At 39.5% G+C, this 23,501-nt stretch overlaps 1 protein-coding gene across 1 annotated transcript in view; it reads left to right on the forward strand.

Moving 5' to 3' along the window:
- LOC126237192 (sphingomyelin phosphodiesterase-like) overlaps nt 1-23,501 on the forward strand; it is a 169,056-nt gene that overhangs the window by 76,616 nt on the left and 68,939 nt on the right. Inside the window, exons 4-5 of the mRNA XM_049947071.1 lie at nt 14,510-14,677; nt 23,065-23,289. Coding sequence (XP_049803028.1) covers nt 14,510-14,677; nt 23,065-23,289 — 393 coding nt within the window. The remainder of the gene's footprint in view (nt 1-14,509; nt 14,678-23,064; nt 23,290-23,501) is intronic.

A 23,501-nucleotide genomic window follows, 5' to 3' on the forward strand; every position in this document is an offset into this window, starting at 1 on the left:
AATAACGATCATTTTGAGCACCTCTGTGCCAAGTGTCATCACAGCCTTGACTTTGTTATGTATTGTTTTCTTTCTGATCAGGCGGAGAGCTAATTCCAAAAGGGAACCAAGGGTAGTACATGTCACAGAGGATTGGATACTGAGGGCGTGAGACAAGTAGGTAAGGGGTTGATCAAGCAGTGGTCATCCAGTAAGGAATTTTTATGTTTTGTTTTATGTCATGGTTTTAAGGGGGCACTAGACCACATTTAAGTTTTCTATTAGTAAATAAGCATGTCAAAAGTGCCATTCCAAACAAGTTTAAGAGTTAGTTAAAGGACGACCTGGGGACCGGGTCTTTCTGAAGAGGGGAATAATGTAGTGGCACCACAGTTTAAGACAGGGAAGTTAGATTTGGTGCAGTATTTCGGAGCACACAAGTTACAGCCGGGTCTGGGCTGGATTGCAGTAAGTTACGCTGACCAGCAGTTGCGAAGTGGAATGGAGGCTACAGGGGCCATCGAACCGCTGAAAAGCATAAACGCAGCAGTTCGCATGTCGCAAGCTATAAGAAGAAGGGGCCCACTGGTGCAACCGTGGTGTGGGGCATACGTGACTCAGTGATGCATTAGCGAAACAGAGCCATGAAGCCGAGTATAAGTAAGTGTGGTTTTCTAACGAGATTCATTCAAGTGTGGCAGCTTTCCTGGACGGCGGGGCATGTCACACTACTGGCGACACACGGCAACAGATGGGGCAACAGCATTCCAGTCCACGGCAGGTCATTGGTTCGACCCTCTGAGGCCAACGTGGGGTCCGCAACCAGCTAGGGCGGGTCACTCTTCAGCTCGCTACTGCGGACAGTCGTTTCGGCTCCCGACACGTACTGGAGACTTACAAGGCGAGGGCCGCAGGTTCAGACGCCGGAACAGGAGCGGTCATTGCTGCTGCATTCCCAGCTATGCCAGCCGAGGAAGAAGCAGCAACGCAGCCAGCCTATGGCCCCCGGAGGAGCAGTTTGGAGTCAGCGGGGACGGTGGCCACTGAGTTGGTTGCTAGCGCTGCCATCCTGACATAATTGGAACTCTGCAGCTAGCGTATAAGGCTGGCTCGACACAGTGCGTTGCATGGGCCACTGGGGTGCTACCTCAGCAATGCAGGGCCTGTGATGTGGACTGAGGTCAGCAAAGCTCTGTAGTGGAAAAAATAATTCATTTGAAAAGCTCGGACGAGTTTTAATACGGCACCTCCTGGCACCCATCCACTACACTTGTGTATCATAAATAATTCTCAGGCAGATCAACAATGGTACCAGTACTTTGATACTTTTGTTTTTGATTCAGATACTGTGATAAAAATTGCCTTTCAACAGCAGCTTTACTTCATCTCTAATTTTCTGGAGAAATTTATTATCAAATGATAATATATCTGCTTGCTGTGAGTACTTGAGAGAACTCCATACAAGTGTACATCAAACAAACTTCTTTAGCAAGAACTATAAGTGGTGTACAGCCAGATCTGCCATTATATAGGTACCAGAAAGACATTACACTGTATGAATTGTTTTAAATTTTAGTCTGGATTTTATACTTCAAGAAAACATATCGATCTCTGTATTTCAGTTACCTTGGAATGTTTTAACATGTTTTCCAGTTCTATCAAGTGTACATCTTATGAGCTGTATCCAGCTAACTTGTGAATGTTTAATGAAAAACTGCCATACTTGACCATTGTGCTATATCCTCCAGTTTTTTATGGCAATTTTTTGATCTGTGTGCACCAGTCACTTTGCACCCTGCTCTGTACAACAAAAAATGGAAAATTTATCTGTGAGTAATAAAAGAGTGAGTGACACACTCATAAATGTTAATTCATTGCCTCACTTCCTGGAATGATATCTCAATAAATTGTATCTCATGATATGCTTTTTCAAGAGCACATACAGATTATCACTCACAAAACCTATCAAAATTAGGCACTAGAATACCAGGGGAACCAGTTTAGCAAAATCCATTATCTCAAACATACAAAGTCTGTCCTCATCCAATTGGAAAGTATGAAATTCACATGACATGAAAGCAGCACATTTGCTGGAGGAAATACAAAACTGGCAAGACGCGTAAGTGAAAGTTTCATACTTTCTGCGATATGATTGGCGCTCTCGCGCCTCATTTATGTTTTTGTGACAATATTTATACAATAGACACTCAAGATGATATAATGTGAAGGCCCATACGATTACAAAACACAAACTGTTTCACTGTTTCGAAGCTGAGCAGGATTAGCCAAGTGCTCTAAGGCACTGCACTCATGGACTGTGCGGCTGATCCCAGCGGAGGTTCGAGTCCTCCCTCGGGCATGAGTGTGTGTGTGTGTTTGTCCTTAGGATAATTTAGGTTAAGTAGTGTGTAAGCTTAGGGACTGATGACCTTAGCAGTTAAGTTCCATAAGATTTCACATACATTTGAACATTTTGAACTGTTTCAAAACAGCATTCCGAAACATTACGTTGCCTGTTTCAATTGTTTCAAAACAGTTATGTGTTTCACTTTGCCCATCTCTAGTAATGATTATTTGCTATTGCAGATCAGAGGGACTGATGTAACAAGTTTTCGTTAAGGAATGTTTTAGGGCTATCAATGTTCCGTTCTATTTGTAGTTACAAATTCACTGTCTGATGACATAAATTTGCAGTAGATGCAAACAACATAATGTCTTCAGACTGTTACAGACAACAATGAGAAAAAGGCAGCAGTTTCAACAATGGAATCAGCAAGCTTGATTTAGTGAGCTCTGTTGTCTGTTGTTTGCCAAACATGAAACTAGATAATGTCCATTAACATGGGGAAAAGAAAGCATTCTTTCTTGAAAACCATGAAAGACAAGTTCTATTTCTTGAAGGAAACCACGAGTATGAAGGTAAAATTCACGTTGTGTCATTAGTTTTTTCCATTGAACATGGAAGATGTGCCGATATAATGCAGCACATAAAGAAGCACCTGTTGGCAATTTCTGTGAGAACTTCTAGCAGCGTAACTTTAAGTACGAATAAACTACAAACAGAGGAAGATAAATGTATGTATCACTGCAGAAGAAGTGCTGTTTGTGTTCCATATTGCAAAACACAATTATTCTTTCTGCTAAATGAAATGCACAGCTCTATAATAATAATAATAATAATAGCTTTATTCAACATCAGGTGGTACACTGCACATACACAAAGAAACAATAATGGTTACAGTTATTTGTACAACACACAAGACACATTCTTGTGAATACATCATTAATTTACAACAAAATTACAGTAAGATGTTTACTGATTTCTATTTACATAATTTCACAAAGCATTTGTTGTTCTTCATATAAGTATGGTACTCTTCTAATGCGTAGAAAAGGTGTTTTACTAAAACTTTCTTAAGCTGATGTTTCAGTTTAACTGTAGGAACAGCCATGACTGCACTAGGCAGTGTATTTTCTAATTTTATACCTGCTTACTGAGGGCTCTTTTCGTAAAGTGCTGTTCTGTGGCTGCCGATGTAAAATCTTTCTTTATTTCTAGTATTGTACTGGTGGAAATCTGAGTAAGTGTTTGGGTGCAGTCTTTTCACAAGCAATATGGCTTTTAGAATGTATGTGTTTATAACAGTTAACACACCTGTTTTTGGAAGCAAGCTGCGACAAGATTCCCTATATTTTGCTCCACCGATTATTCTCACACCCCTGTTTTGAAGAATAAGTAGCTTATCTAGATTAGCTTTGGTTGTTGCCCCCCAAATTTCAATACCATAGATAAAGTGAGAGGAGAAAAGAGCATGGTATGCAGTCTTTAGGACTACAGTGTCTTTACAGTACTTGCTAATAGTACTGATTGCAAATATATTTTTTGAAAACTTAGTTGCTATGGAGTCAATATGTGTGTCCCATTTCAGGTTGCTTTGAATTGTTAGGCCAAGGAATTTTACACTAGACTCTTTCTTTACAAATTAGTTGCCAATGTATAATTTAATTTCATTATTCAAACTACTTTTGTTAAACTCCATCAAACATGTTTTACTGGTGCTTACATTTAAGTGGCTTTCATTAAAAAACTGAACAATTTCTTTAGTTCATTACATGATTCCTTTTTACACACAATGGACATGTCATCAGCATACATAACAATTTTGGAATTTATAGTACAGTATTTAATATCATTTACATAGATCAAGAACAGAAGGGAGCCCAACACCGAGCCCTGGGGTACACCATATTTTATGTAAGTGATCTCTGATTTGTGGATGCCACTTTCGATTTTAAGCAGAACAAACTGTTTTCTATTGCTCATATAATACTTTATTAGGTCATAAGCAGCGCCTCTAATGCACTTGTTCCATAGCTTGTCTAATAAGATGTCAACATTCACGCAATCAAAGACTTTTTCCAGGTTTACATATACACCCGCCACATGTTCCTTGCTTTTGATACCCCCTAACACCTCTTCAGATAGTTGAGCAGTTGCAGTGCTAGTTGCTTTACCTTTTAGGAATCTATTTTGATTTTCAAACATAAGGTTGTGTTTGTTAAAGTTTATAATCCTGTTGTATATAACTTTCTCAACTATTTTGGAAAAGACAGGAAGGATTTATTTATTTATTTATTATTTGTCCCGTAGATCAAATCAGTACAATGGCTTGTACAACTGATATGGGATAAGTCAATATAAATTGAGACTGGTCTGTAGTTTTCTATTTTGTTGTTGTCACCTTTTTTTAAAAATGGGTGTTACCTGTGCTATTTTTAGTCTGTCTGGAAAGGTACCTGATTCTATTATATTGTTGACTGCTGCAGACAGAGGTACAGAGACATTTTGGCTACAGGCTTTTAAAACATTAATATTTAGGCCATCATGCCCAGTTGAATTAGAGGGTTTTAGAGAGCTAATGATGTCCATTATTTCTACACAGTTTGTGGGGGCTAGATATATACTATGGGCACATGTATTACCTTTAAAACTGGGCTAGTACATGTTTTCATGTTTGTCATTTATGGCTTCCCCTATTGAAGAAAAATATTCATTAAAAATATTTATAATTTCCAGTTGGTCTTTTATGAGCATGCCATTGTGGTTAATAGTAAAGTCCAGACAGGATTTGTCATAGCAGTTTCTAAAACTGTTTATGACTGCCCAGATGCCAGCAGTTATGTTGTGTGAGTTTTGAAGCTTATTTGCAACATAGTTGCTCCTGTTCTGTGTGAGTAAGTCCTTATAGTGTGCTTGATATATTTTGAAGGCTTCTTTCAGCTCAGGAATTCCTCTATTATTCAACATTGCACTGTGGAGTAGTTTTAATTTCTCCCTAGCTTCAGTGACATTACTATTTACCCAAATATTTTTGTTTATATTTTTTGTTTGTGTCATTTTTGTGATTGCAGGTGGGCATGTGGTATCAAAGCAGTAATAGAAGTCAGCAGCAAATCTATCATATGAAAAGCTATTATTTTCAAATTATTTTATATGTGCTAGCATGCAGATTTATGTTATCATTATACATTATTCTTTTAGTTACAAACTATTGCTTTGTGGTGACAGTGGGGGCCTCATGGAGCTCCAATTTAAGCTGTACTGCATGGTGATCTGAGATGGCTAGTTTTAAAACAGATGCACTGTGGGATAGGTGGGTTATGTTTGTTGTTATGTTGTCAAGACATGTTTTACTATTGCCAATTTCTGTAGTGGGTTCCTGAATGAGTGGGGTCAGGTTAAATTCATCACACAGACAATGTAACTTTTTGGTGTTGACATCATTTGTTAATAAATTGATATTTATATCCCCTGTAACTATAATATTTACATGACCATTTGGCCCAGAAAATGTTGTGTCTATATATACAAGCAAGTCCGGAAGATTTACAAAAAAGATATCTGCTGCAGGTGGCCTGTGAACATCGATAACTGTTATGTTATCTTTACCCCATGTTAGGTTTATTGCAGCAAATTCTGAGACTCCTTCCAGGCAGAAGGCACTCACATCAACAACATTAAAATTACTTTCATTTACAGTGAAAATTGCTACACCTCCTCCAGTCTTGTCTTTTCTGCTGAAGACTGTGCAGAATTTCATACACAGTGGCTGATGAATGCTAATCCGAACTTCATTGTACGAATGTTCAGTTACAACTAATATACAGAGTTTGTCAATCTGTGAAATTACATCTAGATCATTATGCTTATTTCTAAGACTACCAAGATTCTGGTGTATGATTTTAAGGCTGAGTTTTACCTGCTGGACCATAGAGGATAATTTTGGACTAGCAAATGAGGTCAGCTGGCTTTACAAGTTTCCCTGGCTTGCCAGCGGTGGCTGGCATTGTGGCAGATTTTGTTGAGGTGGGTTTTACCACCCCATGGCAATGGACATCTTTTCATCACTTTGTGGACAATGTCGCCTGACTTCCTCAATAATTTTGCTACTAACAACCTTTTCGCCTCTTTTGTTCATGTGCAGACCATGAGATGTGTGCAGATCCCTTTCTAGATAGCTGACATTTACTAGAGACACATTCTGAAATTTACTACATAGAGCTTTAATCCTATCATTTATTTTATGAACTTCCCGGTTCACAATAGACTGTTTCATAAGATCATGCCTCTGTGGAATGTTGACAATAATTGTTTTAGTGTCATTTAACTTACCCAGCACCATTTTCATATGTCTAATTGCATCATTTGCTTGATTTCTTGCTACATCATATGAACCTCCCATAATAAGGACACAGTCATTGGATGAGGAGAAGTCACAATCCTGCATGCACGCCTTCACCACAGCAGAAAGAGGGGCTCCAGGCTGGATGTTGCCTACAGCTGCAAAGTTGTCTTGCATATTTGCAATGTTTTGCGCTATTTTACGTCCAAGGCTGTCTCCATATAATATGTTTCTATTGTCGTTGTTTCTTCTGTTTTTCTCTACAATCACAAATTTTTGCTTTATGATAGTTATCCGAGCTCTTAACGCAGCACTGACTACAGTTCCAGCATGTTATAAATTCATTATTTTCTTTCACAGATGAGTCCACTTTTGCACATCGAAAATGATACGAGTCATTACATTCCTTGCACGTGATTCCGGTTTTCAGTGCTTTTCCACATTTTTTACACTTTTCCCCATCAAAACACGAGTTTTTACATAAACTAAGAACTTTACCATTACTATTTGCCGCCATCTTGCTGCCTTTCAGTTCTTGCTCTAATGTGGATAAGCAGGCAGCTAGCCTGTTGATGTACAGAATATCTAACGATAAATTATTTAAAACCAGAAGTATATTTACACTGTGCAGCCAATATTTTTATAGGCCTGTATGTTGATATTTGTATTGGCCTGTATGTTGGTATTTTTTTTGTCAATATATGGATACTTTTAGTCAGTGGTCGATAATAATATTTCTTTTTTTTTTTTTAATATTGATGTATCGGATTCTCGATATTTTTAAAAATATCAACGGTCCTAATTGCTACTCACTGTAAAAATGACACACAGAGTTGCAGACAGGCACAACGAAAAGACACTTACACATTAGCTTTCGGCCAAAGCCTTCTTCATTGAAGAAAACACACACACATTCATTCACATAAGCAAGCATGCCTCACACTCACATGACCGTCATTTCCAGCAGCTCACAGGTCTGAGCTGCTGGAGAGGGTCGTCATGTATGTGTAAGGTGTGCTTGCTTGTGTGAATGAATGTGTGTGTGTTTGCCTGTCTGCAGGTGAAATGCACAGACACATAAAAGTACCAGTGATGCACTTCCTAGCTTTCAAAACTAATAGTTCCTTCCTCGTAGATAAGAGATGGATAGATTTGGAAAGGTTAAAAGGAAGGGCATGTCACTCACTTCCCTGGATGAGAAAGACACACCATTACTGAGGATGAAGCTGGACAAAGATGAAGGGGGAAGTGTCAGAGTGTACAGGTCAAAGATTGCACATTGGTAATGACAGTGCCAGCCACAGTCCACAGATAACAGTGAGAAGAAAAGATAGGTTACGGGTAGCAGAAATGAATAGTGCAATGAAAAATTATTTCTGGAGAAAACAATGATGCAATATATATGACATTAAGCCCAGGAGGGCATTGGGACACAAGGATGGGCAACTTTCCATTTTCAAATGTCATTCAATAAAACTAGTATCAAGTGGGAGGATCCAAATAGCTTGTGTGATGTAACAAGCATTCAGGTCCTTTGAGTCATTCTAGAGAGTATGCTTGGCAGCTGGGAGTCCCCAAGACAGACATTTGTCTGACCTGACATTAAAACGTATAATAAAAATGTTTTATTTGCTGTGTTGTTGTTGTGGTCTTCAGTCCAGAGACTGGTTTGATGCATCTCTCCATCCTACTCTATCTTGTGCAAGTTTCTTCATCTCCCAGTACCTACTGCAACCTACATCCTTCTGAATCTGTTCAGTGTATTCATATCTTGGTCTCCCTCTATGATTTTTACCCTCCACGCTGCCCTCCAATACGAAATTGGTGATCCCTTGATGCCTCAGAATATGCCCTAACAACCGATCCCTTCTTCTAGTCAAGTTGTACCACAAATTTCTCTTCTCTCCAATTCTATTCAATATCTCCTCATTAGTTATGTGATCCACCCATCTAATCGTCAGCATTCTTCTGCAGCGCCACATTTCAAAAGCTTCTATTCACTTCTTGTCTAAACTATTTATCATCCATGTTTCACTTCCATACATGGCTACACTCCATACAAATACTTTCAGAAATGACTTCCTGACACTTAAATCTATACTCAATGTTAACAAATTTCTCTTCTTCAGAAACAGTTTCCTTGCCATTGCCAGTCTACATTTTATATCCTCTACTTCGACCGTCATCAGGTAATTTGCTCCCCAAATAGCAAAACTCATTTACTACTTTAAGCATCTCATTTTGTAATATAATGCCTGCAGCATTCGACTACATTCCATTATCCTCATTTTGCTTTTGTTGATGTTCATCTTATATCCTCATTTCAAGACACTGTCCATTCCGTTCAGCTGCTCTTCCAGGTCCTTTGCTGTCTCTGACAGAATTACAATGTCATTGACGAACCTCAAAGTTTTTATTTCTTCTCCATGGATTTTAATTTCTACTCCAAATTTTTCTTTTGTTTCCTTTACCGCTTGCTCAATATACAGATTGAATAACATCGGGGATAGGCTACAACCCTGTCTCACTCCCTTCCCAACCACTGCTTCCCTTTCATATCCCTCAACTCTTATAACTGCCTTCTGGTTTCTGTACAAATTGTAAATAGCCTTTCGCTCCCTGTATTTTACCCCTGCCACCTTCAGAATTTGAAAGAGAGTATTCCAATCAACATTGTCAAAAGCTTTCCTTAATCTATCCTCTAAGATAAGTCGTAGGGTCAGTATTGCCTCACGTGTTCCAACATTTCTACGGAATCCAAACTGATCTTCCCCGAGGTCGGCTTCTACCAGTTTTTCCATTCGACCGTAAAGAATTCATGTTAGTATTTTGCGGCCATGGCTTACTAAACTGATAGTTTGGTAATTTTCACATCTGTCAACACCTGCTTTCTTTGGGATTGGAATTATTATATTCTTCTTGAAGTCTGAGGGTATTTCGCCTGTCTCATACATCTTGCTCACTAGATGGTAGAGTTTTGTTTGGCCTGGCTCTCCTAAGGCTGTCAGCAGTTCTAATGCATTGTTGTCTACTCCCAGGTCCTTGTTATGCCTTAGGTCTTTCAGTGCTCTGTCAAACTCTTCATGCAGTATCACATCTTCTATTTCATCTTCACCTACATTCGGTTCCATTTCTATAATACTGTCCTCAAGAACATTGCCCTTGTATAGACCCTCTATATACTCCTTCCACCTTTCTCTTCTTTGCTTAGAACTGGGTTTCCATCTGAGCTCTTGATATTCTTGCAAGTGGTTCTCTTTTCTCCAAAGGTCTCTTTGATTTTCTTGTAGGCAGTATCTATCTATCAATAGATTGTGGTCAGGCTCCACATCTGCCTCTGGAAATGTCTTACAATCTAAAACCTGGTTCCTGAATCTCTGTCTTACCATTATATAATCTATCTGAGACCATCCAGTATCACCAGGCATCTTCCATGTATACAAGCTTCTTTTATGATTCTTGAACCAAGTGTTAGCTATGATTAAGTTATGCTCTGTGCGGAATTCTACCAGGCAGCTTCCTCTTTCTTTCCTTACTCCCATTCCATATTCACCTACTATGTTTTCTTATCTTCCTTTTCCTACTATCGAGTTCCAGTCACCCATGACTATTAAATTTTCGTCTCCCTTCACTATCTGAATAATTTCTTGTATCTCATCATACATTTCATCAATGTCTTCGTCATCTGTGGAGCTAGTTGGCATATAAACTTGTACTACTGTGGTATGTGTGGGCTTTGTATCTATCTTGGCCACAATAATGTGTTCTCTATGCTGTCTGTAGTAGCTTACCCACATTCCTATTTTCCTATTCATTATTAAGCCTACTCCTACATTACCCCTAATTGATTTTGTATTTATAACCCTGTATTCACCTGACCAGAAGTCTTGTTCCTCCTGCCACCAAACTTCACTATATCTATCTTTAACCCATCCATTTCCCTTTCTAAATTTTCTAACCTATCTGCCCGATTAAGGGATCTGGCATTCCATGCCCCGATCCGTAGAATGCCAGTTTTCTTTCTCCTGATATTAACGTCCTCCTGAGTAGTCCCCACCTGGAGATCTGAATGGGGGACTATTTTTACCTCTGGAATATTTTACTCAAGAGGACGTCATCATCATTTAACCATGTAGTAAAGCTGCACGCCCTTGGGAAAAATTACGGTTGTAGTTTCCCCTAGCTTTCAGCCATTCGCAGAACCAGCACATCAAGGCCGTTTTGGTTAGTGTTACAAGGTCAGATCAGTCAGTCATTCAGACTGTTGCCCCTGCAACTACTGAAAAGGCTGCTGCCCCTCTTCAGGAACCACAACGTTTGTCTGGCCTCTCAACAGATACTCCTCTGTTGTGGTTGCACCTACGGTATGGCTATCTGTATCGCTGATGCACGCAAGCCTTCCCACCAACGGCAAGGTCCATGGTTCATGGGGGGGATTTATTTGCTAGAAGGTCACTATTTCACCCCAGAGCTGTAGAAAGAAACTGTATAACATGTTAATCTTCTGAAGATGGGTCTTTATGGTTCAGAGTGTGTTTTTCTTATTATTATTGCTGGCCAGTTCATTGTTATTGACAGTTTAGCTGTCATTATGCTGCAACAGAAATCATATCACTTGCTGTACGTCAGATGGCAAAAAGATAGATTGTCTCGCAGTTGGATACCAATTTGATCAAGTGGATCTTACCAGGACTGAAGTTAGTAATAAAGGTAGCCACAGAACAACTTTTCCTGTGAAGAATGTATCACAAAATTGAGGTTAATTAGGATGTTTGAGATGGTGATAAAGTTACACATTGTAGGTGGTGTGAGGACAATAATGACTCCAATTTCAAGAGACAGAGAGGAACAGTTCTCTATTGTACATCCTGCCATTTGTTTGTGAATAGAATGGGAAGAAGCACTAACAACTGGTACAACATGATTGATATGGGCTTCCCAAGATGAAGGCCCACTTGTGTACCATTGATGACTGCACGACCAAAGCTTTACGCCTCACCTGGGGCCATCAACACTGACATTGGACTTTTGATGATTGGAAACATGTTGCCTGGTTGGACGAGTCTCATTTAAAATTGTTTAGAGCAGGTGGACATGTATGGGTATGTAGACAACCTCATGCATCCATGGACCCTGCATATGAACAGGGGACTGTACAGGCTGATGGAGGCTATGTAATGATGTGGGGCTTGTGCAGTTGGAGTGACATGGGACCCTGATTTGTCTAGATAAGACTGTGACAGGTGACACACATGTAAGCATCCTGTCTGATCACCTTCATCCATTCATGTTCATTGAGCATTTTGACAGAACTTGGCAATCCCAGCAGGAAAATGCAACACCCCACATGTCCAGAATTGCTACAGAGTGGCTCCAGGAACACTCTTCTGAGTTTAAACACTTCTGCTGGCCACTAAACTCTCCAGACATTAACATTATTAAGCATATCCGGGATGGCATGCAACATTCTGTTCAGAAGAAATCTCCACTGCCTTGTAATCTTAGGGATTTATGGACAACCCTGCAGGATTCATAATGTCAGTTCCCTCCAAAACTACTTCAGACATTAGTCGAGTCCATGCCACATTGTGTTGTGGTGTTTCTGTGTGCTCGCGGGGATTCTACACAATATTAGGCAGGTGTACCAGTTTCTTTGGCTCTTCAGTGTACATGTAAGGGTCACATATGTAATAATGATGCCATCTCCCTCAACACTAAATTCCCCAATGCTCACAGCCTTGCTGCAATTAAACACTACCATTCTCAATGCCCAACTGACACCTGAACTACTACCTACTTCCTGGTCACCTTGACCAATTAAATTCTCACCTGAATAACTTCTATAAAAACATAACCTATAAACAGGTCTGTGCTGCAGCAATGGACACCCATGTGATACCATCCCATGCCGAACTATTCATTGGCCATCTACAGAATCCCAAACCCTTCACCTCATTCAGATTCGTTAACGACATCTTCATGACGTTGATTGTGGGTGAGGACATGATATCCCCATTCCTCCAGAACCTCAACACCTTCTCTCCCACTCACTTCACCTGATCCTCCTCCACCCAGCAAGCTACCTTGCTTGATGTTGAACCCTACCTCAAGGATGAATACGTCAGTACCTCCATTCACAGCAAACCTACCAACCACTAACATTACTTTCACTTTGACAGCTATTGCCCACATCACACTAAGAAATCCCTTCCATACAACCTAGCCATGCATGCTCATTGCATCTGTAGTGACATCTGTCCCTCTCCAAGCAAATCTCCCATCACTTGTCCTCTGCCCGGCCACAAAGGAGCACTCCTCTTGTGGCTCAGTATCACCCAGGCCTGGAGCAACAGAGTTTTGACAGCCCGTCATCATGACCTGAAATGAGAAATCTCCTACACACCCCTTCCACTGTGGTATTCTGCCACCCACTGACCCTATGCAATTCCTTGTCTTCCCCTACTCAGACGCTGCTTCCAATAATTTTCCTCGTGGCTCATACCACTTCAGTAGACTTAGAGTGCAAGACCTGTCCCATACATCCACCTACTACTGCCTACTCTAATCCCCCCACGGGCATCACCTATCTGATCAAAGGCAGGGCCACCTGTGGAATCTGCCAGGTGATCCACCAACTCAACTGCAGCCACTGTGCTGCTTTCTGCGTGGGCGTGGCAAATAACAAACTGAATGTCCGCTTGGGTGGCCAATGCCAGACTGTGGCCAAGAGACGGCTGGACCACCTAATTCCTGAACATGCCATCCAGAATTAAGTAGTGCTTCATTTTAATAACTGCTCCACAGTCTATGCCATCTGGATTCTTCCTAGCTATACCAGCTTTTCTGAATTAGGCAGGTGGGAACTCTCCCTACAACATACCCTTCATTCTGTTACTACTCATCCCCTCTCTGCTAGTCCCTGTCTCCCTCCTCTCTATTCCCTTCCCTGCTCCCCCTCCAGCACTACATAAATCTTCTAGCCTGCCAATACACTTACAAGTCCTTTCCTCTTCTCTACTTCTCTCCTCCCCCTCCCCCCTTGCACCCCCCCTCCCTAGCACAGCCTCCCAATGCTGTGACTAACAGTCCTGTCCTTTCCCCACAAAGTTCCTGCACACTTCACCAGGCAGCACTAGCGTCTTCCCCCACCCACACCCAGCTGTCCCTCCCCCTCCCTGTCATCCCCTCTCCCTCCATGCTTCATGCCTCCCCCTTACCCCCATCACCCATCCCAGCAGATTGCTGCTTCATCAGATGCTGTAACAGTCAGACTCTAGTGCCCTGACAGTGGCAACATGTGTATGAGTTGTGCTTGTGGGAATGCGTGTGTGTTTTCTGCTGTAGAGAAGGAATCTGTCCAAAAGCTTTAATATTTGAGCAGTCTTATTTTCATTGCGCCTGTCTGAGACTCAGCGCCTCCTCTGTACAATGAGTAGCAATCTATCCTTTCCATATTGTCATTTACGTGTAATCATTTAGTGTACCATGACCATGAAAAGCATGGGAACAGCATTTGACAGTATTTGTACAATGACAGTCTCCCCTCCATTATGCATCTGAGAGTGCATTACAGAGTAGATACAATCGTAGAAACAAGTTGAATTTTTCTCAATTTATGGCTTTAGTGCTTGTAACTGGTTACAAATATATGTAGTTTAGAAATCACTATGGGCAATAAAAACCAGTAATTGTATCAGAAGATGCTTTTTAATATAAAAATAGCATTCTACTATTCTCTGGATTTGTTTCCCGGTGGTCTCTTTTTGTTACTAGTACTATGATCTATATTGATAAACCATCTTCTGTTACATGCTATGACAACTTATGTTATTTAATTTATTCTACAGGATATAATGGTGTACATAATTGATAACACCCCAACTCTCACAGCAAAGCAGATATGTAGTGTTCTTCTGCAGGACTTGAATTGTCCAGAGAATGATCCACCATATGAATGGACAGTTGATATTGATCTGGGTGAGAAACCACAGTTCGTTCCACCATCAGATCCAGCGGTATGTTTCAGTACTATGTACTGTAGAATAAGATATCCTATTCTTAATATATGTTACTGAGAGAGTAATATATAGTGGATGTTCCAAAAAGTTAGATCATTCTTATTTATTCATTTCAATTTTCGAGGAATCTCAGCTGTGTTGTGAGGACATTTATCATAATATCCTCCTGTACACAAAAATAGCCTGATTATTGAAATCATTACTCAGATCTTGATTTCTTGATATGCAACTTATCTCATAAGAAACGTTGTGGTACGTGTACAGTATACAAAACAAAGAACTGATTCTTGGCTTTGGGCTTTCATTTTGCCAACTCTGGATCCCCACGGCAATTTTGAAAAGATCCTGTAGTCATTTGTTTAAAAAATCATACGCCATATATTAGATGTCTTGATTAAAATCAAGTTTCTTAATACAGGAAAAAGATTTGAATTAGGTCAGACCTGCAAAAGCAGATAAAGAGTTAGGGTGTACAGCAGATGTAATAACTTTGCTTGTTGCTTCATAGCTTGAAAAACAGTTTCCATAAAAGTGTTCAGACAAACAATCTACATCATATGTCATCCATAAATATAGGAGTAAAGTGTAAGAAAAATGTATAAATTAAATTATTATGATTGTGCCATTTTTCTATAGAGTAATCATGAAAGAGAGAATGTCAGAACTGGATAATAAGTGTCAGTAAGCCAGTGCTTTGTGTGCAAGAAGTATAGGTGTTGTCTGAGGTTTAAAACTGCTGAAAAAGAATCACAGTGATGAAAATAGTGTTACCATTATCAGATATGTATAAAATAATTTATCTCCTTACCTTAATTACACCGATGGGTATCAAATCATGGTTTTGCTTTAGGCTTGTAAAAAAAAACTTAAATTTCTATATAATTCTGGTTTAGACAGTCTGCATTCATATTTTCACCCTCCGTGGCTTGCCAAATTCAGCAATATTAAATGAATAAATAATTTTAAAAACCTTACAACTGGTGTTTATTTCAGTTAAAATTTGTAGGGTAAGAGGCTGTATTCAATATATAAAACTATTCTCTGGTGTTTTGTCTCTGCTTTTGGGACACATATTGACAAATAAAATGGCAATATATCTCCTGTAGTCAGAGATGAAACATCAAGGAATAGTTTCATATGTCAACCATGGCCTCTCAGCCCAAAAGTTTTAATTGAAGAAACAAACAAAAAATACTTAGAGACTGATCATGTCACACTTAAAGTAAATACAAAATTAGCTTGATTTGTGAATGTGGATGTGATTTATGTACAGTCAACACATTTAGTTTTATTATGGGACTACACTTTCAGCTAAAAGTCAATAGATAGAATCATTGGTGTCTTCAGAATTTCAGCAGCAGTCTCACTAATTTAAATGGATATAGCATGGTGCTATACACTGTTAAAATGTGTTTGCTGTGAGAATATAACATACGTTCTCAAAAATGAAGAGCTCAATAACTTTATCATTTTATTTGTGTAACATGATGCAGAAAATTCCTACCGAATCTGTATAACTGTTTTGTCTCATGTTGAATATTTGTTAGTCTAGTAGTATCATACTGCCCATATTGTACCCATGATATTGGACTTGGACAGGTAAAACATAACATAGCATACAGTATTAGCAGAAAGAGAAATATATAAATTGATTACTAAGCTGCTGGATATAAAAATTGCATCACCAGGAAGATGGCATGCAGCAAATGTCAAACTGGCATGAACTGTACTACATTCTTGGATAATATGAGGTGCTACCCAAAATATCCAGTAATTTTGTTGCAAAAATCAGAAAACTATACTGATGTCCTCATGTTTTCCATTACCTTCAAAGTAGTCACCTTGGACATGTACACAATGATCCCAATATTGTTCCCATTTTTGGAAGCACTCCTGGAAGTTTGCAATGTAGATGGTCTTCAGGACATGTTGTGATTCCACCTGGATGTCTTTAGTTGAGCCAAAACATCACCCTTTCAACATGATTTTAGTTTTTGGGAACAAGTAATAGTTGCACAGGTCTGGATTTGGTGATTAGGGAGGATGGGGGACCATTGTCATGTTGATTTTGGTCACGCATTCCTTCACAATGAGTGAAGTGTGCACAGGTGCATTGTCGTGGTGCACCAACCATTCTTTGTTTTTTTACACCTGGGCCATCTGTGCCAAACATATTCCCTATGTCACCTCAAAACCTCACTATAAAACTGCCTGTTAACAGTCTGACCAGGTGGAAAAAACTCCTTAAGCACTATTCCCTGAATGTCAAAAGAAATGATCACCATAGACTTCATGTTGCTGCAAACTTATCGAGGTCTTTTTGGCTGTGGAGAAGATGGTGGTTTCCATTGTGATGATTGCTGTTTTATTTCAGGGACATAATCATAGACTCAAGATTAATCACCTGTGATGACTGTGGATAGGAATTTTGGACACACACAAACTCTTTGTTGTAGCTCAGTGTACATTTGACTCCTGAGGTTTCTTTGGTTGATGGTGAGGTTGTGAGGGACAAACTTCACTGCAAGTCATCTCATGTTCAGTTCATTGGCCAAAATCCACTGACATGTACCATATGACAGCCCAAGTCTTTTACCAACGTCACGAGTTATCTGCCTTATCTCATGTTCAGTTCATTGGCCAAAATTCACTGACATGTACCATATGACAGCCCAAGTCTGTTACTAATGTCATGAGTTGTCTGCCTTCAATCTTCATGAACTACATCATGCTCTTTCACAATCATTTCCAATGTTGTGATGTCGATGGTAGGTCAAAATGTTTGTCATCTTCCACAGATTATCAGCCTTCTTTGAAGTGCTTGAACCACTCAAATGTTTTTGCTTGACCCAGTGCACTCTCACCAAATGTCTCTGTCAGCATACAGTGGGTGTCAGCTGCAGTTCTCTTTAACTTGAAACAAGATTTGATGCAAATCCATTGCTCCTTCACATTAACCATATCACAATTTGCAGAAGCACTGAAACATATTCTAACATGTGTCACTACAGCTCACAATGGCATGTGCCATGATGACACAACTTTGTGCAGCAGTAGCAGAGATGTGTATGTTGAGACATGTGGCAACAGAATATTGTAGTCTGTGCAGCAGTAGCTAAGACATGTATGTTGAGACATGTGCACCATAATATTGTACTCTTACTGGTTTGAACAGCACAATGAAACTCTTTAGATGTTTTGGGCAGCACCTCGTACAAATGATTAGTATTTCAGCAGCATCACAGAAAGTAGTTACAAGTAACACTATTTACTTTTTGTATCTATTCTAAGGAAAGGTTGTGCAGATGTTTGTCATTGCATGTGAATGTTGGCTGCTTGCAAGAGGAACTTGTTATGCCTCACGTAAAAAGGAGAAACATCTACTAGCATGTGTCAGAATTTGACAGTGGTAGGCTACTGGCCTATAGGGACTGTACTTGATCATTCCATAATATTGTCCATCATATTCCCAAGATTGTCACCCAGATTTGGAATCAGTGGTTTCAGTAGGATCATACTCAGCACTATGCAAGAGCTCTACATCATGCACAAATAATGCCAGAAAGGAGAGACATAATGCTCACTTGCCTGTGCATGATGGATCGTACAACCATGCCACATGCTTGAGCCAGAAAGTGGACTTTTTTGCAGCAAGACAAGTATCCACACAGCCCATGTGATGACTCCATGGACTGTTAGCTCAGTTAACACTGCTGTGGCTTCTCTTGATATGGCAGCAGACTGATACATGCTGGCAGTGGAATAAATGATGGTACCATATCTCTTCTGAAGAGGACTCTTATGAAGAGTACTCATTCTGCATACAGCTCCGTGTGTGACATATTGACATTTTGAGGCTCCAAAGAGAGCAAAAATTGCCAGATTCAATTTGTCACTGTCATACGGGCTTAGAACCTGACATAATGGTTGTAGGGTGGCATGAGCTACACAACATGATGACCTCTGGTTCATACAGATGGTAATTTTGCAGCAGGCTGTCCATTTTTGACTTGTTAAGGCCAGTGGCTTTGCCCTGTCTTTGAGGTCTCCATGACAGTATTTTTCAACAATATAAGGCAAGACAAAACGTTGTCCCTGCTATCCTGATATACTTCACTACAGACAGTGTACTGTAGTTCAGACAGTGTTTTATAGTTGCCCTGGCCCATATGTTCACATCTCTCACCCACTGAAAATATGTGGTCATGGGATGGCAAGAGACTAGCAGCAGACTCATCAGCCACTACAATTGATGAAATCTTATGTAGAACTGAAGCAACATGGAATGATGTGCTTTCATCTGTAATACAAGCTAGGTTTGACTTGATATGCAACTGGGTTGGAGTCATTATTGTTGCCACAGATGGCAGCCCTCGTGGGTACTAAATTTTTCACCCTGTATATCTCCTAAAATCACCTACAAATTTAATTTTTTGTCTTTCCTGCTATGCTGTATGTACACAATAAGCATTATTTTGTTATTTTTTATGTTAATGGCACACAGTGCATATGCTTAAAGAAAAAATACTGTTAGATGTTTAGAAACAATTCTACAGAACAGAAACAGTGCATTGTTGAGAACACCCTTAACTGGGTCTTAATTATTGGTTTAGGAACAACTTTCATTTCTTCTGATTGTTATTGTACAATGTGACATCAAAGCTGATTAGACTTTTCTCATAGGATGCTGTTTTGGAAAGTATTTTGTGTTTATACGATTGTCCTCTGGTACAGTAATTGTTTATGCACTTGTTATCTAATACTTTGCCAGATTTCATGAGATAATCGCAAGTGAAATGGATAATTTCATGGTATGTTAGGGCACCTTATTCAGTAAAGTGATCTGTGAGTTTACATGATCAGAATTTAATGTCCCTCTGACATCAAAGTCATTAGAGATGGAGGAAACTCTAATACTGGACAAAACTGTTTCCAAGCTTTCAGACAATATCATTCCTTGGGACTAACAAGAATATACATGTACAGACATAGGACTACATTGGTTGGGGCTAGATACATTGTCCTGATGCCATAACCTGGTGCCAAGACAATGTTGCCTTCCAGGAAAATGTAGTGTGTTTTTGTAAGTTAGTTAAAGCTTAGCAAGAGTTTCAGTTTTGTTCATGTGCCTGTTGAGTGCTAAGTACTTCATGCATAACAGTCCAAAACTTTGTCACTAGATTTATAACAGGTTGAAACTTACAAAAAGTAAAAGCATCAAACAGCCACTGTTAATAATGTTATTTATTGGAAATGAATAGTGCTATTGTATATTTCAAATTGACAAGTTCTCTATCAGATGGCTGTTCCTTTTTATAATTCCATTGAAACATGTATTTTTTATCGTTCCATTGAAAAATGTATCTTTTTATGGTTGTGACAAAAGAGTCTTAATTTGGTGGTGCTATAAAAAATCCTGCATCTTTTTGTACCAATGTTACCTAATTCTGAAGAGGTTCATATTTTACAGAATAATAAATGATGTTCAGAACTTTTCAAAACTTTGGAGTTACACATAAACATACAGAATTCTTCAAAACTGGTGTTCTAAGACGACTAACTACATCACATGCAGCTGCAAGAAACTTGCAAAGGTGAAACTGAATCAGTTATTATATCATTAAAGAGTAAAGATTCCAATGAATATGATGAAATTTCATTTAGGATTATGAATATCAGTGCCCCATATGTTAGTTCTGTACTCAGTCACCTGTGTAATGTGTGTTTCATGTGTAGTCAGTTTCCTGACAGGCTGAAATACTCATTAGTGAAACCACTTTACAAATTTATATTTTTAAGAATTACAGGCCAGTTTCTTTGCCATCATTATTTTCAAAAGTTTTTGAAACAGCAATGTCCGAGGGGAATTCAATAAGTAATGCAACACATTTTTTTTCTGAATGCAGGTTGGCTTTATTCAGGATTCCAATACACCATATTATTACCTACTCTTTGGCTACAAAACCCTTTTTTCAACATAAACTCTGTCTAGTGTGATGGCCTTATGCCACCTTACTGAGAGGGTCTGTATGCCCGCATGGCATCAGAGCCAGTGTCAGCATCAGAGCCAATGTTATGCTCCATCAATAACCTCCCCATCATCCAAGTACCGCTTCCCACAGAGTGCATCCTTCATTGGGCCAAATAGATGGAAGTCGAAAGATGTGATATCCCAGCTCTAGGGTGGTTCAGGAAGAATAGTCCAATGAAGTTTTGTGACCTCCTCTCAGGTGTGCAGACTTGTTTGAGGTCTTAAGTTGTCAAGGAGAAAAAGAAGTTTATCTACATTTTTGTGGTGATGAATAGGTTTAAGTCGTTTCTTCAGTCTCCTGATGGTAGCACAGTACACTCCAGAGTAGATCGTTGCACCATGAGGGAGGATATCAAAGAGAATAACAACTTCAGAGCCCCAAAAGATTATCACCATGACTTTATAGGTTGAGGATATGCCTTTGAACTTTTTCTTCAGAGGAGAGGTGGTGTGGCACCACTCCATCAATTGCTGTTTTGTTTGTGGTTCGAAATGATGAACCATGATCAGCAAAAAATTGTCACAATCAGCCTTGTAATGTGTAAGCAATTCTTCACAGATGGTCCTTTGTTGCTCTTTACGGTCTTCTGTTAGGTGGCGAGGAACCCAGTGGGCAGACATCTTTGGGTACCCTAAATGGTGGATAAGTATGTCACCTCTACCAAGAAAGACATCCAGTTGAGCAGTGAGGTGTTTGATTGTAGTCTGTTGATCACCCTTAATGAGTGTCTGCATGTTCCAATATTGCAGGAGTCACAGCTATGTTCAACCAGCATGCATGTAGGAAATCGAACAGGACTGGGTGACAACAGATGCCTTGCCCAACGGCTTACCATACTTTTGTTCACTGCCAGGTCTCCATAAACATTCTGAAAGTACCAGCAAATATCTGCAATCCTTTGGTTTACTGCCAAAAGAGACTCAATGATAGCTCTTTGCATGGAATGCACCTCTGCTACAGACGCCATTTTGAAGGCTGCATATAGCGCAGCCACCTATTGAATTTCATGAAACTACAGGGGCTGAAGTGGGAATATTCCACAACGTCTCACAATAGATTCTGCATTTTTTCAACCAAAATTGTCTGAAAAAAGATGTGTTGCATTACTTAATGAATACCCTTTATATTTGAGATTAGTGGCCTATTTTAGTACATATAATTTTTCTTCTGTAGGGCCAGTAGCATAATATATGTCTGATAATGACATGATTGTTAGAGTACATATACCAAATAGCTGCTTATAATAAGTAATCTTTATTTACAACAGTCTGTTTCAACTTAATCACCATTTTCAAGTATGTTTAGATGGGTGTAATAATAAACATGAACAACCCACTAATGGTGGTGAACCTGTTGGTTAGAAACCAGTAACACTGATATTTATTTTTAATAAGTAGTGTTATCAGCACTGGCTGGTTGGTATTTTAACTTTTTGTGAGAATTAACCACTGTCTTTACACAGAGATGGTATCACAATGTCATTTTTTGGCAGAATAGCATAAATGAAGCGATTATATAGCATCGATGATCGGGAGTCACCACCTGGTGATGTTCGGCCACAGAGTTGCAAGTCTTTTTAGTTGATGACAGACTGGGTGACTTGTTTGTCAATGATGATGAAGTGATGATGAAATGATGATGAAAATACAACACCCAGTTTCCAAGTGGAGAAAATCTCTGACCTGACTGGGAAACAAATGCAATCCCACTGCATGGTAGTCACACGTGATGACCACTCTGCTGAGGGGATGAACACAAAATAGAATAGAGACTTAGATATTTAACAAAATATCACAGTTGGGTAATCAATCAGATTAGAATGCAATATGTATGAGGGCAGATCACTATACACCAAATAGGGGAGGAGCTAAGAAGCAGACGCGCACATAGAAGAAGACTGCTTAGCTTTCAAAATACTTTGTTGGGGCTAACAAAGACACACCTTGTGTTCTACCCCACCTCCACCTCCACCTCTCTCTCTCTCTCTCTCTCTCTCTCTCTCTCTCTGTGTGTGTGTGTGTGTGTGTGTGTGTGTGTGTGTGATAGAGAGAGAGAGAGAGAGAGAGAGAGAGAGCTGATGAAGCATTTTATTGAAAATCTATATAATTCTCCATCTTTTTTATACCTACCCAATGCCACAGTGTCTCTTCCAGTTGGCAGGTAGTGATCTATTCTCATACACATACTTTATACCACCCTACACTTAGAATAAGGTTTTACTTTTAAAAGAACATGTTTGTCAGCTGTCCCCTTCTTAATTTCTCAATATAGTGGTATGGTGTTTTAACTTTACAAACATTGCTTAATTTACTGTAGAGCAACTTTCCAATCCCAATAATATGCTATTTGCAGGAGGTTGACCTTCTCACAGTGCTCCATATAACAGATACTCATCACGATCCAAAGTACTCACCTGGTAGCATCGCAACATGTGGAGCACCAGCATGCTGCCGCATTGATCAGGGTCAAGCACCGGATGCAGCATCTGCTGCTGGTTATTGGGGTGACTACAGGAAATGTGACATACCCTGGTATGGTGTGGTGTCTATGCTGACAAATGCTGTCAGTCGTAATCCTGTAAGTATGTTTCCCTTCTTTTTAGATTTCAAGATTCAAAATACACAGGGCTGGAAGTGAAATCCCCAGGTATTGAGTACACACAGACAGCACCAAGCAATAAGTAACAAAAGTATTAATAATTATTAAGTTAATTTACTATCAAAACACTGGTTCTTTATTGTGGTTCTAGCCTTGTCCCCACAGTTGCGGCCATGTATGCATTCGACACA

The sequence above is a fragment of the Schistocerca nitens genome, chromosome 2 (assembly GCF_023898315.1).
Source record: "Schistocerca nitens isolate TAMUIC-IGC-003100 chromosome 2, iqSchNite1.1, whole genome shotgun sequence".
NCBI classification, from domain to species: domain Eukaryota; kingdom Metazoa; phylum Arthropoda; class Insecta; order Orthoptera; family Acrididae; genus Schistocerca; species Schistocerca nitens.